Source organism: Arachis hypogaea, chromosome 2, assembly GCF_003086295.3.
Source record: "Arachis hypogaea cultivar Tifrunner chromosome 2, arahy.Tifrunner.gnm2.J5K5, whole genome shotgun sequence".
Taxonomy (NCBI): domain Eukaryota; kingdom Viridiplantae; phylum Streptophyta; class Magnoliopsida; order Fabales; family Fabaceae; genus Arachis; species Arachis hypogaea.
In genome coordinates, this window is record NC_092037.1 from 10,222,162 (window position 1) to 10,239,531 (window position 17,370).

Genomic DNA, 17,370 nt, shown 5'->3' on the forward strand with positions numbered 1-17,370 from the left:
AGATGTTTAAAAATAAATGTTTAATAAAGATTAATGGATCAAATGAATTTATTCTTTATAATGTGAGAATTTAAAATTTTCTTTAGCTCAAGATTATTTTGATGTTTTAATGTTAATTTGATGCATTAGCTATATCTTATATGTTATTGTAAACAATTTAGAAATGTCTTTTGTATTTAATTATATTTCTAAACCCTAAAGTATTTAATTACAGAGGAATACAAGAGTACATATCTTTTTAAATTATTCTGTTAGGATTTTTAATTTAACAGAATTTTTATGCTATTAAAGTCAACAAAACATTCTTAACAGAATGTTATGATTTCGTGAAATACTATGACAGATTTTTTTCTGAATTAATTGAATAAACCGAATAAATCGAACCAATAATTTTAATAAACGATTGGATTCGATGATTTTTTTTTTAAATAACCGAATCAAATTGCATCGCAAATACCCAGTCGCAGAATTTAAAACAAAATTTTGGAGGAGCAAAAAATTTAATAATAATATTTATATTAAAATTAAATTTATAAATATAATTATTTTTTATGTTTGTTTTTAATAAGATAATAAATAAATAATTCTACAAATAAAAAATATAAAATAATTTATAATGGTACTCTTCGAGTCTTTAGTGACTTGAAATTTTTAATAATTGAATTAGAACTAAATTTTTAGCAATGTATAATATTTATTAAATTTTTTTATCAATTTATACAAATACAATCATATCAATATTTATTAGATATTCTAATAAAGAAGCTGCCAGCAAAGTAGCGTATTTTTATAACGATGGTTTTTTATCTTTTATTTTATTAGATGATTTTTCTTATTTTTATCTTTTTTGTTAGATAACTTTTTTTTATTTGATTTGATTGTTAGATGATTTTTTTATTTTTTTTGATAAATAACTTTTTTATTTGATTTGATTTTTTATCTTTTAATTTTAATGTGTTGTCAAAACCAAGAAAAGCTCACTCAGTTCAATCCAAATCCAACATGTTTTTAATGTTTAAAATTAAAAACTATTGTACAATAAAAATAAGAAATGAGAATTAAACTTGAATGCTTTAACTCATAGTAAAATATTTGAATCAACTGAATTATTTTTTTATTTTTTAAAGAATTACTATTAATTTTTTTATAAAAAATTTGAGAGACCATGGCTGTCATTATCTCAACTAAGCTCGGTCCTGCAAATACCCTATTATTAGTCATACATTGATAGAAAAAAAAAAAAGTATAGAATGCAGTGTAACAAAATATATAATTTTGACAAAAAAAATCTCATGATAAAATACAGTACTCCCATTAATTATAGTTGATATTTGTTAATACGTTCATAGATAAAAAATTATTAAATAATTGATGAGAATACTGTATTTTATAATGCACTCTAACTAAAATTATGTATTTTGTTATATAATATTTAATTTTTTTTATATTTCTTTATGATTAGCATCCTTACATTAAGATTTAAATTATAATAAAATATAATAATTTAATTAATTATATATGATAAAATTATCAAATAATTAGGAGTAATACAATTTATATCATGATTTTTGTTGTAACTTATTTTGTTATACTATATTTTAGATATTTTTTTGTATTTTTTATAATTAATAATATCACATCAATTATTATGGTATTTTATTATGATAATTGATTATACGACAAAATATATTTAAATTGATAAAATACAATGTACTTCCACTGATATTCTAATAATACTCTTACATTAAAATATTTATGTTATTAAACTTAGTTGAAGTAGTAAACATATTTAATATAACATTATTTATATTAATATTAATTTATTATTAATTATGTCATATAAATAATAATCAAAACAATTTTGCGCTTAGTTTTTGCTATTGGATCGTTTCCTGGTTTTTTTTTTTTTTCTTTTCGTCTCTCGGTAAGAGGCCGAAATCATACCAGTGCCACTTTGGCAAAAAAAAAAAAAAAACTTCTCTTGAGAATTATTGGATTATTTTGTATAAAGCTTTCAAATAAAGTGTTTTAATAGAAATTGGCTGGATACTCATTGACATTTGAATCTAAGACTTAGGTAATATTGAATGAATTTTATTCTAGGGTAAATCCAAATTTGGAAACGAACATTCCTCAGTTATTTCATAATCAACGTGAAGAGTGGTTGGATTTTGGAATCTTCAAACTATCTATATATTATGCATCCTAATTTGCATTTTCCGTCTGATTATTTGCATCCGTCCTTGGAAGGGTTGTGACTCGAGACCTATATGATGGAAGGATATTTTAACTGAAGCGATTTCTAGCTTTGTTATTAATGATTTGAAGAATTACTTGCATTATTGTAAAGTATACATCATCCCTTGTAACTCTAGGATACAAGTTACAAAGATTGTGTAACAAGTAATCAACTTCAACCTTCAAGATGTTGGTTGTTCATCAATGTAGTGAGATCCAACAACTAATTTACACTTTCAGCCATCCATCAAGCCCCCTCATCGAAATCTTGGCGAAAAGGCGTTACCAACTCTGGTTTTATTGATCCTGCATAAACATAAAATTATCAAGATGTTTATGTATTCAATCGAAAATCCAAAATTACTGGTGACTTGGGAGGCAGGGAAAAATAGAAGTAACACAGCAAATTAAGTGACATGAACATGACTCCTCTTTTTAAGTAAACAATTGATGTTTCAAGGTGAGTTGCTTAATGTCAACTTAAAGATTCTTACATTATTAGTAAAAGATTAAGAGAATGATAGTTCAGAAAATAGATTTCATTGAAGCAACATGATCATATCAACTTGTTCGAGGAGGTCGAAAATGAGAGTGAGAGAAGGAACATGTAATGTATTAGTCTATGACCAAATAATCAAACTAATCTGGGGAAGGAACTGTCTAAGCTCCTAGCACAGGGTTTTTCATCTCTAGAACTCAAACTTGAGACCACTGCGAAAATAAGGGCGAAGTTGGTATATGTAATGTATTTTTATCTGCATTTCTTACTGATATCGAAATACCAACTTCCCCTTTTCTCATTTTTCACTTATTCAGAAAGCAGAACTTGAAGTGTTATAACTCATGCCGGCATAAAAGTGTCAACATCAAAAGAGAAATAAGAGAGAATATCTAAGTGGTTAAGTGCTATCCTATTGCAATATTGCTAGTAATATGATATAGGCGAAAACTTAGGTACAGTTGTTTTCATGTGAAATTGATAATCGAAAATCGTTAGATGATTTGACAGATTTGACTAAATTATCATCTAACAGTTATTAACTATCAACTTCACATGAAAACAACTGCATGTGAATTTTTACCTATGATATAATACAGCAAAGATAGTTAACTAACCTTTACGCTGAAAAGAACACTGCCATCAGAAACCTGTTCACCAACTTTAGCTTGAAGCCCATGCACAAAACCAGATGATGGTGCCTTTACAACATGCTACAGAAAGTACAAAAACGAGTTACTAAATGAAGATTGAAGAAAGGAGTCTTTAAGGGTGTGTTTGGTTGCAGGGTAAAATTGAGTTGAAAATTTTTATAGACGAATTCCATGTGTAAAAATACACATGGATGATGGAACTTATTGATTGAAAATTTTTACCCCATTTTTTATCTGCCAACTAAACATGTCCTTAAGGAGCAACAGCACATACCTCCATCTTCATTGCTTCTAACACTATGACAGGTTGTCCCTCCTCGACTCTTGTCTTGTCGTTCACTAAAACCTTAACCACCAAGCCTGCCATGGGTGCCACTACAGTCCCTTGAGGGTGGGCTGATGTCTCAAATTTGGGTTTATGTTGGGACTCTTCGTCCTCGGACAAATCAAGACCTAGCTTCTCTCTAAAATAATGATGATGGGACCCTTGCCAAATATGGATATGCCTTATTTGGTCCTTAACCGCAAGAAAAAGAATATATCAGCTTTATTATTGTCATCAAACTTGTATACGTTCACTAAAAAATTGCACACAAAGGAAGACATTTACCTTTGTGTAAACAGCTATATTGACATCATTGGTTACACCATCAGCTTCAACTCTAAAAGAGTGTTGTTTTACATATGTTGCTTTAACTTCATGAACAGGAGATCCATCTTCTGTCTGGAAGTATGCACTCTCATCTTTAGTCAAAACTTCAAAATCAGGCTACTTGCAGTATTTTAGAACAAAAAATAAAGGCTGGCTGGTGCATGAGGCTCCAGCATAGTTGAGCTTGAACAAACAAAGGTAGCTGCAACGATTTTGAGGTCACATGGTAGCAATTTTACCGTTGCGCCAAGGCTCGCCAAAAGAACTTGTGAAATACGCAAAAAAGAAGAAAGAAAACTATTTGATGCTATACTTAGATGTTACCTCAATCAGATATTTTCCGTCAGCCTGATGAGTGATGGTAAGCTTCAAGGTCTTTGAGATACCACTACCATATTCGTTATCCCACTCAAGTTCCATTGTACGCTTAGCTTGATGGTGGACTCTAAAAGGTGGAGAAGCATACCATATAGGGTGCAAGCTGCCGCTGCCTGAACAGTGACAGGTGTAAATACCAAGGGAACTTACCAAACCAACTTTGAATATTACACAGCAGGAGTGAAATAATTTACCAGGAGGGTTTCTTGCTAATGTGAAATGTTCTTTCTCAATGAGACATGCAGCCACAAGTGATGCACTGAGTCTGGCAGCTTCATATGCTTCTTTTGAATTGGTAGAATCAACAAAGAGGTCATCTTTGTAGTTTTCAATGAAATGAGTCTCCACATTGCCACTTTCAAATGCCTGGTGATTCGCTAGCTTTTGAAGAAAGTTGATATTGGTTGGTAAACCTGCAACCTGTAGAATAAGATGTTATATTAGCAAATTAAAGATGGAGTCAATTTATAACTATTTGAAGTTTCTTCTCAAAGGTGACAAATGAAAATTTTGTAAGTTTTACACAGGTTTACACATTCTATATCACCCCACCCTTGTTACCAAAGATAACATATAGAAGACCTTAAATGTGTAAGTCACATAGCATCTAAATAGAAAAATGTTTAATTTACTGAGAAAGTCACAATAACAATCATAATAACTTAACAGCTCACTATAGCAAAGGAACTATGGAAACTAGTCTACCTGAAACTTAGACAAACAATCCTTCAGTTTGACCAAGGCTGCAGCACGATTTTGTTCCCACACCACAAGCTTAGCAATCATTGGATCATAGTGCATGCTAACAGTGTCTCCTTCTTTAACTCCAGTCTCCACCCGGACTGCCGAAATGGCAGATTTCAGAAATATTTTGAAAATAAAAACGTCCACAAATCTATCTTGAAGTTATGTGTTCTTCCAAAAGAAGAAAGTCAGCAATAACCAAATCCACCATAAATAAATTACTTGCTAATTTTATGTAACTGACCAGCAGACGAGTCTGGAACGTGATAATGATGCAGAACACCAGTGGCTGGAAGAAAACCCTTTGGAACATTTTCAGCATAGATTCGAGCTTCAAAGGCATGACCTGCCATCAAAACAGAATTGTATTAAGAGAAACTTAAAGTCTCTGTATGAGAGACGGAAGTTCTCACATGCTCATTCTTGCACGGGTGTAATTAATAATTGACAAGCTCAAAATGATTAAATGTGTTGGCTTATAACAATTGCCAAAATGTTACAGATTTTCACACTAGAAATATGTTCATTTTGCTTTGGTATTGGTAAAACTTAAGAGGATGTCATGAACTTCTCCAGATATTGTTCATTAATAGTTGCAACCTGATATGAAAAGAAGAATCACCTAAAATAGGTATTTGTGATTGACTCAACGGAAGGACTTCTCCACTGGCAACATGGATTTGCCATTCGACAAGATCTTGACCAACAATCATCTCGGTGACAGGATGCTCAACCTGGACACATGTCCCGGGTTATACTTTTGTAAGACATAATCTTGGGAGCAAAGGACAATAGAAATTAATCCAATCACCTGAAGACGGGTATTCATCTCCATAAAGTAAAACTGACCAGAGACTGTATCAACTATAAACTCCACAGTCCCAGCATTGTAATAATTAACTGCCTTCAGGCATCAGAGAGAAACCACTTAATCAATATATGATATTGAACGAAATGCAGATCTAAATATGGCATAAAAATGAAATGGCTAGCCATCTCAAAAAATGTTTCAATAACATACTTGTTATATTTCTCTAAAGGTTTTCATCTTCAGCAGAAGTCATTGACCCAGTGCCTTCCGATTATTAAAATCTTGATAAAGCTAAACCATAGTGGATAAGAAAAAACAGTTTTACCTTTGCTGCAGAAACAGCAGCTTCTCCCAAGTGCGCACGAAAATCAGTAGAAACATTTGGCTGCACATACATTGTTACAAGTTGACAATGAGAACATTGAGATGTGTATGTTGTTATTTTTTAGGGAATTTTAAACAAGCCTTACGGCTGGAGCTTCTTCAATTATCTTTTGATGTCTTCTCTGCACACTGCAATCTCTCTCGTATAAATGCACAACATTCCCATGCTTGTCTCCAAATATCTACAATGTCAAACAGAAAAGTATTGATAATAAACTTGAACTCCATTATGCCAATAAAGTTCTTTGTTATTAGTGACCACTAGTGTAATTCCAGTATGCCAATAACGTTCTTAATTAGTGAAAACATACTCTCATGAATGAAAAAACATTTACTATGAAGCAGCTTTGAGTTTTCATAAGAAAGAATAAGCATTCAATGAGGACTCCAAGAGAAATGTGAACCTGGGGCTAAAATGGCAGTATAAATACCTGGACTTCTATGTGCCTTGGCCGTGTGATATACTTCTCTAGTAATATCGTGTTGACGCCAAAGGAAGCAGCAGCTTCACGTTGTGCTGCTAAGAATGATTCAACAAATTCATCTGGAGTATGCACAATCCTCATACCCTACAATATTCACATATTCCAAATTTCATAAGTGAGATTATAATGCTCATAAGTGATAAGTGACAGAGATTCTCCTAATAATCAATTTCTCATCTGCTTTCACCATAAAATAATCCTGTAATTCTTACATTAAAATTTTAAATTTCAAACATGCAGAAAAATTAAATAACTTCTATCAATAGAAATAAGATGACTAAGGTCCATGGGATCATAATTACAGCATGAAATCTCAACCTCTATCCTAGGGAGCTTTATTTTTTTTTTTTAATTTCATAGCTAGCGCAATCTATTTGAGAATCATATAACATGGCAAAAATCCCAATGGAATAGACTACATTCTTTTGGCAGCATATTTTACAAATAAGGCAAACATGTTCATTACACAAAGCAAATAGACTCGGAAAGAAAGATAGATAGGCAATGCACCCCTGCATCAAGAATTACAAAATGTAATAACTTGTATGAGAATAAATATCAAGTTACCATCCACCTTTCCTCCACCTCCATGGGTTGGCTTTATCAAGATTGGATACCCTATTTTGTCAGCTTCCAACTTCATTTTATCAATGTCTTGTTCGTTTCCGTGATATCCAGGCACAAGGGGTACCCCAGCAGCCCCCATTATTCTCTTTGATGCACTGATGGATGTATGAAAACATTGATAAGATGAAGAAGCTCTATAATATATCAGACAGTTTTATATCTCAAATAGATAGAAAGGTTAAAGGTTAAGCATGCTGAATTGACTCTACTCTAGTCTTGGTCAAGCCAAGGCAGACTTGAAACATTCTCTACTTGATGAGAGGGGAAGAAGGCAATTCTTGAAAATCTAAAGAAATCATTTTGTCATTCTATCTCTAAACGCATCTATACCTCGATTACAACATATAAAAACACTAGCCTGGCAAGGGTTTCAAGATCATATTCTTTGGCCAATTGAAAGTCACTTGGATGAAAAGTATACAAGCATTAACTGATATTTATCCTTTACCAATATGAGTGCATCATATCTTTAATAGTTATTAGGAAGCATAAGAATGCACAAGGCTGTGAGTTTTGACATAAACCATATTCCCATCTTCATAAATGTAGCATTGATTCAAATAATGAAAGAATGATTGGAAGGTAATCAGCACTGTATTATACCTCTTGTCACCCATATCCCGTATGGCAGATGCAGGAGGGCCTATAAATGTAAGACCCTTATCTTCACAAAGCTGTGCAAAGTCGGCACTTTCGGACAAGAATCCATATCCAGGGTGAATAGCCTAATCACCAAAATGAACAAACCATTATGGATGCAGAAAATGTGAAGTTTCATATTTATGGATTGGTAGTACTAGTAGCTTCAGCACAACCAAAAAACAGAAGACATGAATCATCCTCTTCCACTATTTACATATCCTGTCAGAAATTCATGCCCAGTTACAAAAGAGCCATATAACAGTGGTTAGTACTTTGTAGTGCACGCTAGCACCACCTTTCTGAGTCAAAACCACACTTATGCAGTGAAAGTGCTTACAATTAAAATTCAAATTTCAAAGATTATCTCTTATTAATTTCACTATATCATAGATGCCTGGATAAACTAAATTAAGACAATATCAATAATGACTCTTAAGCTTTATAATTTTGATTAAAAAAATTATCTAAGAATTCTTATTTCATTTGAATAAATAATCATATCAATATACTATCAAACATAAGTCAAACACAGTTTACTGACACTGACTTAGCACTACAAGATCATAATTCATATTGACTCTATAAAATTCCTTCTCGCGTCAACATTTATTTTCTTAAAAAAATAAAAAATAATAAGGGCTGAATTTATTTTTATTTTTTCTCTAAAAGTGAAAGGGGGAAGGACTAAGGAGGAGGCAGTTAACCTGGGCACCAGACCGAAGGGCAGCATCAACAATAGTGGGCCCATTGAGGTAGCTGAAACGGGCCTGGGCCGGGCCCACCCGAAAAGCCTCGTCGGCTTTGGCAACATGTAGGGCGTCCTTATCGGCGTCGCTGTAAATGGCAACGGTTCGAATCCCGAGCCTCTTAGCTGTCCTAATGATCCTGCAGGCTATTTCGCCTCTGTTGGCTATCAGAACCTTCTCGATGCGCTTCGAACGAGAAGAAGGTTCTAGAACATAGCGGGATGAAGTTGAAGAGGAAGAGAAGGTTCGCGTGGTGACGAGGTGGAAGGAGGAGGGGATTGTGGTTGTTGTGGTGAGCTTTCTGCGGAGGAAGATGAAGGAAGCCATGGATGCCATGGTTTGAGCTTCAAAATTGAAATTGGAGAAATCAAATGTGGAAGAAGATGAAGAACATGAATATGATCCAATCTTGTAAGAACTCAAGAAGAAGAAGAAGAACTGCAATGATAGGACACTGTTTTGGTCATTTACGGTAACTAATTTTTTTAATCAAATATTTTCTTTTTTAAATTGTTTTTCAGTAAAAAGTTAAGTTTGATGATTTTCTTAACACACTTGAATACTTGATTTGTATTGTACCAAAAGAAATAAAGAAAAATAAATAAATAAAAGAAAATAGTATGAGAAAATATTGGTGAGGATATGTGTGTGGTGGTGTCCCAGTAGTATGGGCAAACGTGTTGAGATGATAAGGGTGCTGTGCTGTAAATGATAATTGATTATGGATAATGTTATTAAAAAATAATTATTATAATCTTTTTGGAGCTTGGTATACTTGCCTTACTGGTAAGCGCACAGTGAAATCCCTTTCCTTCATTGTAGAATTAGAATTTAGAAGTTAAAAGCCAGCTCTTTATGCTAGAAAGGTAAAAGGAGCCCGTTCTTATCCTAAGCTAACAAACATGACTTTGATTTATTATTAATATGCATCATTTTAGGATTTTTTATTTAAATAATTTAAATAAATATATTAATTACTGAAATAAATAATTTTAACAATTATTACCAAAATTCGTCATCGAGTCTTATCTCATTTACAATGTAAAGCCACGTGTAAGGAACACGTGTATATCTTGTGTAAACGAGATACATGAGGTTGGGGGGACGACTATAAATATATGTCGTTGACAGCAAGGTTTTGGGCCCCAGTTTGAACTTTTCGACCACTTTCTCTCCTCTTTTACCCCTTTCTAACTATATTATTGAGTAATACAACGATGGCGCGCGCAGATGGTAGTGATTGGGACATCAACAGGCTGAATGAGACTTCACACAATGCTGGGACAGCCGATTTTGCGGTTAGTTCTATTATGTTGACTTTTATATAATCCCATATATCTGTCATGGTTAGGGTACTTGTCAAGAACTAAAATACAGTTTGTATCACTTGAATAGGTCACTGATAGAAATTTGGAACTCTATTTTATTTCACTTGTGTTAGGTTGTTACTACATAATTATAATTTAGTTAGTAACTAGCCAAGTTTGATAATTAGATTATTAAGTTAAGTCAGACTTTGTTAGTTAGTTAGATTGTTAATAACTTTATTGAATGTTTTAAATTCACGTAACGGAATGAGAAAATGTGTATTAGTTAAGAAAGTATATAGTAACGGAAAATGTTGTGTCGACATAAATTCAGTTAGTACATACGTGTAAGATTCTATTAGGCAGATGTATAGAATAGTGAAGACAATTTGATATGTTGATTGATCTATCCGGTTTTTTATTTCTTAATATATATATATATATATATATATATATATATATATATATATATATATATATATATATATATTGTCAGAGGCCTTGCCTTCTATTGCTCTAGCGAGTGAGTCATACCCTTCCTCCACCCGACGACATCGTCCTGTATCTGAGGAAGGTTGGATTCAGCGACACGGTGCCTCTCAGAGATTTCACATTCGACAACTCCTTGATTACGGCATTCGTGGAGCGATAGCGTCCGGAGACCCACACGTTCCATCCCCCGTGGGGTGAGGACACTATCACCCTGCAGAAGGTGGCGTACCACCTTGGGCTACGCGCACACAGTGACCTAGTTGGGGGTGCTTCCGTGACTTCTACAGGTGGTACCACATGGAGACGTGGGAGTTGGTGGAGCAGCTGCTCGGTGTCAGGCCTCCGGTGGTTCCACAGCAGGCGGCGCAAAAGGAGTCATTCTCGCTGAAACTTGTATGGCTGTGAGACCGTGTCCGCCAAATGCCATCGACGGACGACCCAAAGACCCTCCGATAGTATGATAGGTATTACATCATGTTATTGATCGAAGGCTATCTGTTGACGGACAAGTCGAACAACTTGGTCCATCTGCGTTGGCTGCCACTGCTTCAGGATTTTGGGCGGTGCCGGACGTTGTCTTGGGGTTCGTTTGTGCTGGCCTGGACGTACTAGTCACTGTGCTCGGCAGCACAGCGAGGTGTCATGGACATCGCTGGCTGCACTCCGCTGTTGATGTCTTGGATATACCAAAAATTTTCTCAGTTGTGTCCACCAGAGCGAGGGATTCTCATGTATCCTATGGCTGTGAGGTAACAACTGTTTATGTCTTTATTATGTTATCAATTGTAACTTCTTATGACATTCTGCATAATGAACTACTATTATTCTTTTGATTGGTGTCAACTTGGTAGGATTACAGCAACAGAGCAGATATCAGCATGAGGCGAGGGTTCTGCGATGGAGAGTAACGATACAGTTACGATTCAATGAGGTTAGCACCACGTTTGACACCACAACTTTTTTAATTTAATCCTTTATGTAGAGTTCGTTTTCCATGCAAATTAGCTACAAGAATGCACTTATTGTATTCTGTGGTATGGAACATTATTTACCTTTTGGGATATCCAATATTTATTCATTCTATAGTTGTTATTTCAGTTTGTCTGGACGCCGTACGACGACCCTGCTCTGCAGGCTCTGTGCCCCCTTGGTTCGTCGAAGAGGAAGAGTGGGGGACATGGATGTTAGTCGTCCCCCTCGTTTGCTTCAACATCGTCAAGTATCACCAGGTTGACCGGGTGAAGCGCCAGTTTAATGGAGAGCAGCTGGTGCATGGCTCCCCAGTCAACCTTGACAGCTTCCGACTGATGTCTTATTTATCTTTAGTTTTTCTGAGTTTAGACTTAAATTATTACAATCATCACACGTGCAATTTTAACATCTTGCATTATTTCCATTGTTGATTTTATTTAGCATCAACATCCTTTAAGTTTTACAAAAAAAAATATACTTTCTCCAAATCGAGGGTAGTGAGTGACCCATCAGATTAGTTACTTTTGTTTGTTTTTTATTTACAAGTTCCTGACATCTATTGGCCGGAGTGAGGATGTGTGGTGGCCTGACAGACTTTATAATAGGTACCGCGGCTGGAGTAGACGTTTTGAGGTTGGCCACAAGATCTCCATTCAGCACACATTTGACTACAGACCGACCCAGGAGTATTATGATTGGTGGCGGGGGGGGCTTGCCGGGCTAGACACTTGTTAGGCCAGGATGTACTGGAGGATCCGGGTTAAGCACATGGCAGCATGGGTAGTGGAGAGACTGAAAGAGTCCACAATCACACATACCCGCTGCTAGCCGAACTCGGAAGGAACCTTGCGACCAACCCTCAAACGGCTCTAACTCCTCCATAACAAACACGGAAGCCCGCCGATCAAAATGAGTAACACACATCTTCGAGATGCCTTCTTTGTTCTTTTCAATGGCTGCCATCAGCCTCTGGGAGAAGCGGTTTCCAGCAGGCAGTTGTGACGGTGCCTCCATGTCCTTTGTGACGAACAACTTCTGCAACCTCTCGTACGTGATGCGCACGATGGCAGAAATCAGCAAGTACCATGTACCTTGATAACTGCATTGATGCATTCTGACAGATTTGTTGTCATATGACCAAACCGCCAACTGCTATCGCAGTCGCAGACCAGAAGGTGCTCGTCGTACTATGGTACGGCCTTTAGCTCACAAATAGTTCCCAGGAAACAACTTTGCAGCGCCTGAAGCAGTTTCGACACCTTGTTGTGTGACTCCTCCCAATACCCATAAATCTGAGCAATTGTCTTTTGCTTCGCCATCCACACCCTTTTGTAGGAGGGTTTGAAGTGATAGCTCTGTCGGACTGCACCTTGTAGGACAAGGATGCTGACGGAAGGGTTGGACTGTATCAACGGCAAGATGACCTTGCAGATGAGATTGCTATCCAACTGTCGATGATCCTTGGACATGGTGGGTGCTAACCAAGTGTTCGCTTCACCAACCCTCCGGACCTCCCTAACGGAATAAAATTGCCATGGTTGGAAACTACTTAATATATAGCAATCATAAATGAGTAAGTACGCCCCAATTAAACTTAAACTCACTAGTATCCGAAGTTCTGTCGGAGGGCAACACGGAAATTCCATGGACAGCTATTTGCATCTTGACGGCAATGCACATGGTACTTTAATCGGTCCGATTCAATCACCCGGTACTCAGTTCTTCTGCGAATATTATAGTTCTTCACACCCTGCATCACTGCATATCGTCATTTGAATCTGTGGCCGACCCGAAATTACACTCGATGTTGGAAAACAGAGTTCTCTCATGCATGCCGTCCAGATCCAATGTATGATAGTGACTTGGTACATCCGATAGCGCCGAAATCGGGTGGGAGGAAGGCAAAACATAGCGCACCACTGTCTCAGCCGGCGTCTCCGGTACAAACTCCTCCTCATCATCCCCTTCAGAAGAATCACTATTGGCAACGTACTCTTGGTCCAAGTCTTCCTCACCCACCTCCATGTCTTCCACTGGAATGGCGACATGAATCGGTGGTGGTGCGAGAGGTCGGTCGTTCTGCACATAGATCGAGTGTACAGAACCACCACCAACTAACATCTCCAACCTTGGTGGAAAGCTCCGTCACTTGTTTTCGCCATGATTCTTCCATGGATGTTAAATATGAGTCACACATGCTTGTCCTCCAGGAGCCAAAATAGTCGGAACTGGAAATCTCCATTACCCAACGGTGCTAGCAACCTATACCCCACCCTTCTGACCTCCCTCGTCCATGTGCCACTAGGGTTGCTCAATATCAAGCTCTTCAACTCAGACAACAAACTTACACGCCGAGTGCGTAACAGTAACGGATTCTCACACTCAAATATCACCCTATTATCGTCGTTTCTCATACGACAATTGATTAGCGACTGTCATGCTAAATTTTCTAATCATTATATAATGTGACAATTAAAATTTTTTTATTTCAATTTATTTCCTAAAATATTTTTAAAATCCTTAAATAAAACTAAAATTAAAATTTTAAAGGTTTTGCAAAACTTGATAAAATGAAAATAAGGTAAAAAAAATTAATTTGCTATATTAAATAACAATTTAAAAATTCAATATGACCCTCGTTTTTTTTGTTATCCACGGTATTACCTAGTTCGATAGGTTAAGGATTAATTTATTACGAATTTGAGCTCTATTTAAAGATTTGTTATTGATCAATGAATTATTATATATATAAAATATGATTCAAATTTCTAATACTTATTTAAGTAAGCAAGTAAACTATCACTCGACCAACTCAAAGTACGAGGATCGTTAACGTTTCTCTACAAAAACAAGGTCAAGGGTCAATTAACTCGTCTTGCACGGTCTTGTTTGGGTTTAAAATTTTCAAATAAATGATCCAATCGAAATTATATATATTACCCAGCCTTTTTACCTTTTTTGTTTGGTCTTCTTTTAGTGGGCTTTCCATTTTTCAAGTTTTTTGTTTTATCTTTCTAGTAATTTCCCTTCAAACGGCCCTCAAAATTTGGGCTTTATAGGACAAAGTCCACTTATGTTAACCAATTAATTTTTTGTGTGGTAATTATAACACTAGCTCCAGTTTACCCAAAAACAAATAATGAACATAGTTCCCATCTCATGACCCAATAAAATATTTAGTTCGCAATATCCAAAAGTTCTAGGAAATCTACAACGCAGAACAAAAACATATATATATTTTTTTAAAAAAAAGACAAACAACTAAAACTCTTTTTGTAGCCAATTGATCTTGGCACTACTAAATAGGATTCATACTTTAGTAGATGATCGCTTTAAAAATTTATTTCAGAATTAAAATTTATAATTGATAGACTTTCTATTAGTTGAAAACACTTGCACTGCCCTACTCGCCAGCAAGAAGAGTGCCTCAAAATAAATAAATAAATATGAGACCACAGGTACTCTTATGTTCTTAACTTATGTCGCTACAATATTTTTAACCTAAGGTAATCCTTATTCGAAGCAATATTTAATAAAAATTATCTTAGATAAAAAAAATACATTTTTTAAGAGTTGTTTTTGAGTAAGACAAAGATAACAACTTTTTTGACCATCCGCATATAATACCAAAGTTTTTAAATTATGGTATAGTATATAGCTATAGAGTTATGATTTTGTCACTTAATTTTTGACATGTATCACCCAAAAGTTATGTTATTAGTAGCTTCATTTTTAGTTAGTGGATACAAGTAACATTCATGTTTCATGTAGTTCGATTCCCATAAATGGAAGTTCCAATTTTTGGCAGTTATATGAAACAAATTTTAATTTAAAAAAAATGGAGAATTAATTAGTGTTAATTTAAATGTATTACAAATATAAAGGAAAATATTAATCACTTAATATTTGTGTAAAATAATTTAAGTCCATTAGTAAGAGAGCGTGCTAAAAAAAATTATACGTTAAACATTGTTTTTAATCCAGACAAAAGCAGAGTTAAAATAAAGTAAATATATTAAACTAATACATTTAATCTTATGCGAAACTAATGCATATGCACGCTGACAAACTCATTTGACAGAGTTTAAATAAAAAAAAAAAATCAGTTATTAAATTGTATTAATTTAAGACATAAGGTATCATGACTAATTTTTATTATCTTCTACTTTGAAAGTACCAATCCACACAGATCATTATATTTAATTTTTATTAATTCAGTGGATAAAGTTAGTAGCACCGTCCTAATTCAATATATAATAAGTTGCTAACTACTTTATATATATTCTATAACCAAAAGATTTCTTAAAAAACTCATAGCATATTATACATATATGTGTAACAAATTAATTTGAATGAAGGGAAGTTCAATTTGAAAAGAAGTGCACATGGAATTCAAGGAGCATCAAAATGGTAGTTGGGACTTAGGAGAAAGGGTGTGACCCACTATATATAATAGGTTTATTTATTTAATATTTATGTATATCATAAGACTATTTCTTCTGAACCTTTAAGAAAAAATTAAGATGAATTATTATATTTTAATATTTTTTAAATAAGAGTTTTTTATTTATTTAATTTTTTAGCATAGATATTTTTTATTTATTTTATACTATTTTTTTTTAATTTTACTAAAAATTAAACTTTAAATCTTTTATATATAAAATTCTGATACCATATTATAAAATTATTTTTGTTAAAATTTAAGTCAGATAGAAAAAAATAATATGATTAAAATTCAAATAATATATTATTATTTTTTGCACAAATATGTGTAATCATGCTTTTAACCTAGCTAAGAAACATTATGACAATTTTACATGATTTGATATGCTCTATGTTTTGAGATGGGGACATCACATCCTCAAAATATTCCTACTCCCATATACAACTCATGCATAGTGTGTGTGATGTTTTGGAATGGAATGGCCACCCTACTATATACTCCATAGTCAAGTCCTAACCCTAATAATGGTGAATTAAGCAATTAGCTATTCATTTTTGTATTTATATTCCTATGAATAGACTAGGAGGACCCATATAGAAGCAAAACCAATTCATATGGGATATAGTAGTGTCCTTGTTGGAAAACTTTGCACACTACATATATATATGAGAATTAGTAAATTGACTAAATTCTCAATCTCGCATCATCTTCATGGAAAATAATTAAGTTTAAATATTTTGAAATTCTCATAACTATTTTATTCAATAATTTATAATTAATTTTTTTTTGTAGTTCGAAACTTATTATTGGTTTTTTTATATTGTACAAGAAAATATTTTTAATTAATTCTTTATAATTTAAAATTTTATGATCAAATTTCTATATTATCCCAATACTTTCCAGAAAAAATAGTAATTTATCATTCAATATAAAAATTTAATTACGATATTTTTAAACAAAAAAGGTAGAATTGAAAAATATTATGCAATATAGTGACTAAATTAAACGTGATTAAATTATAAAATTTGATTCAATTTTTTTTTGTATAATACAAGAAAAAAAATAAATATCTAAATGAATTTTGATTTTGATGATTGATATTATAAAAAAATTACATAATCATGTGTTTAAAATTTTTTAATAATATATTTAAAAATTAGTTATTTTTATTGATGTGATTATATACTATTGGTTGTTTATGTAAACAAATTTATACTGATAATATAAAAAAAAATTAAATTCTTTTTAAATTATATAGACCTAATTTTTTAATTGAATAATTCAATAAAAAATTAT

General features: G+C 33.6%; 1 protein-coding gene and 1 long non-coding RNA gene across 3 annotated transcripts; one reads left to right on the top strand and one right to left on the bottom strand.

Moving 5' to 3' along the window:
- Positions 1-2,284: 2,284 nt before the first annotated feature.
- On the bottom strand, positions 2,285-9,606 carry LOC112737148 (methylcrotonoyl-CoA carboxylase subunit alpha, mitochondrial). Of its 2 annotated transcripts, none has more exons than XR_011871311.1 (16): positions 8,818-9,606; positions 8,075-8,196; positions 7,419-7,566; positions 6,791-6,928; positions 6,446-6,541; positions 6,301-6,360; positions 5,976-6,068; positions 5,787-5,898; positions 5,409-5,510; positions 5,126-5,262; positions 4,615-4,840; positions 4,367-4,533; positions 4,001-4,244; positions 3,665-3,907; positions 3,355-3,450; positions 2,285-2,544 (listed from the first exon to the last, which is right to left on the bottom strand). XR_011871311.1 is itself a non-coding variant. In XM_025786923.3 (16 exons), the coding sequence occupies exons 1-16, from the start codon at positions 9,193-9,195 to the stop codon at positions 2,536-2,538; spliced, it is 2,241 nt and encodes a 746-aa protein (XP_025642708.1). In that variant the 5' UTR covers positions 9,196-9,606; the 3' UTR covers positions 2,285-2,535. The 2 variants fall into 2 exon arrangements, 1 of the variants encoding a protein (XP_025642708.1); XM_025786923.3 differs by having other exon boundaries at positions 4,001-4,114.
- A 1,056-nt stretch (positions 9,607-10,662) lies between these two features.
- Positions 10,663-12,048, top strand: LOC112718223 (uncharacterized). Its single transcript, XR_003160702.2, has 3 exons — positions 10,663-11,407; positions 11,510-11,589; positions 11,757-12,048. It is a non-coding gene; the product is annotated as an uncharacterized lncRNA (long non-coding RNA).
- Positions 12,049-17,370: the final 5,322 nt, after the last annotated feature.

Bases quoted from the DNA above. Each gene is read 5' to 3' on its own strand.
- LOC112737148 (XM_025786923.3), bottom strand. From the start codon at position 9,195: ATGGCATCCATGGCTTCCTTCATCTTCCTCCGCAGAAAGCTCACCACA. The intron at 6,929-7,418 runs GTGGATGGTAAC...TGAATATTGTAG, and splicing joins CCCATGGAGGTGGAGGAAAG to GGTATGAGGATTGTGCATAC. The intron at 6,361-6,445 runs GTAAGGCTTGTT...ATGTATGTGCAG, and splicing joins TAATTGAAGAAGCTCCAGCC to CCAAATGTTTCTACTGATTT.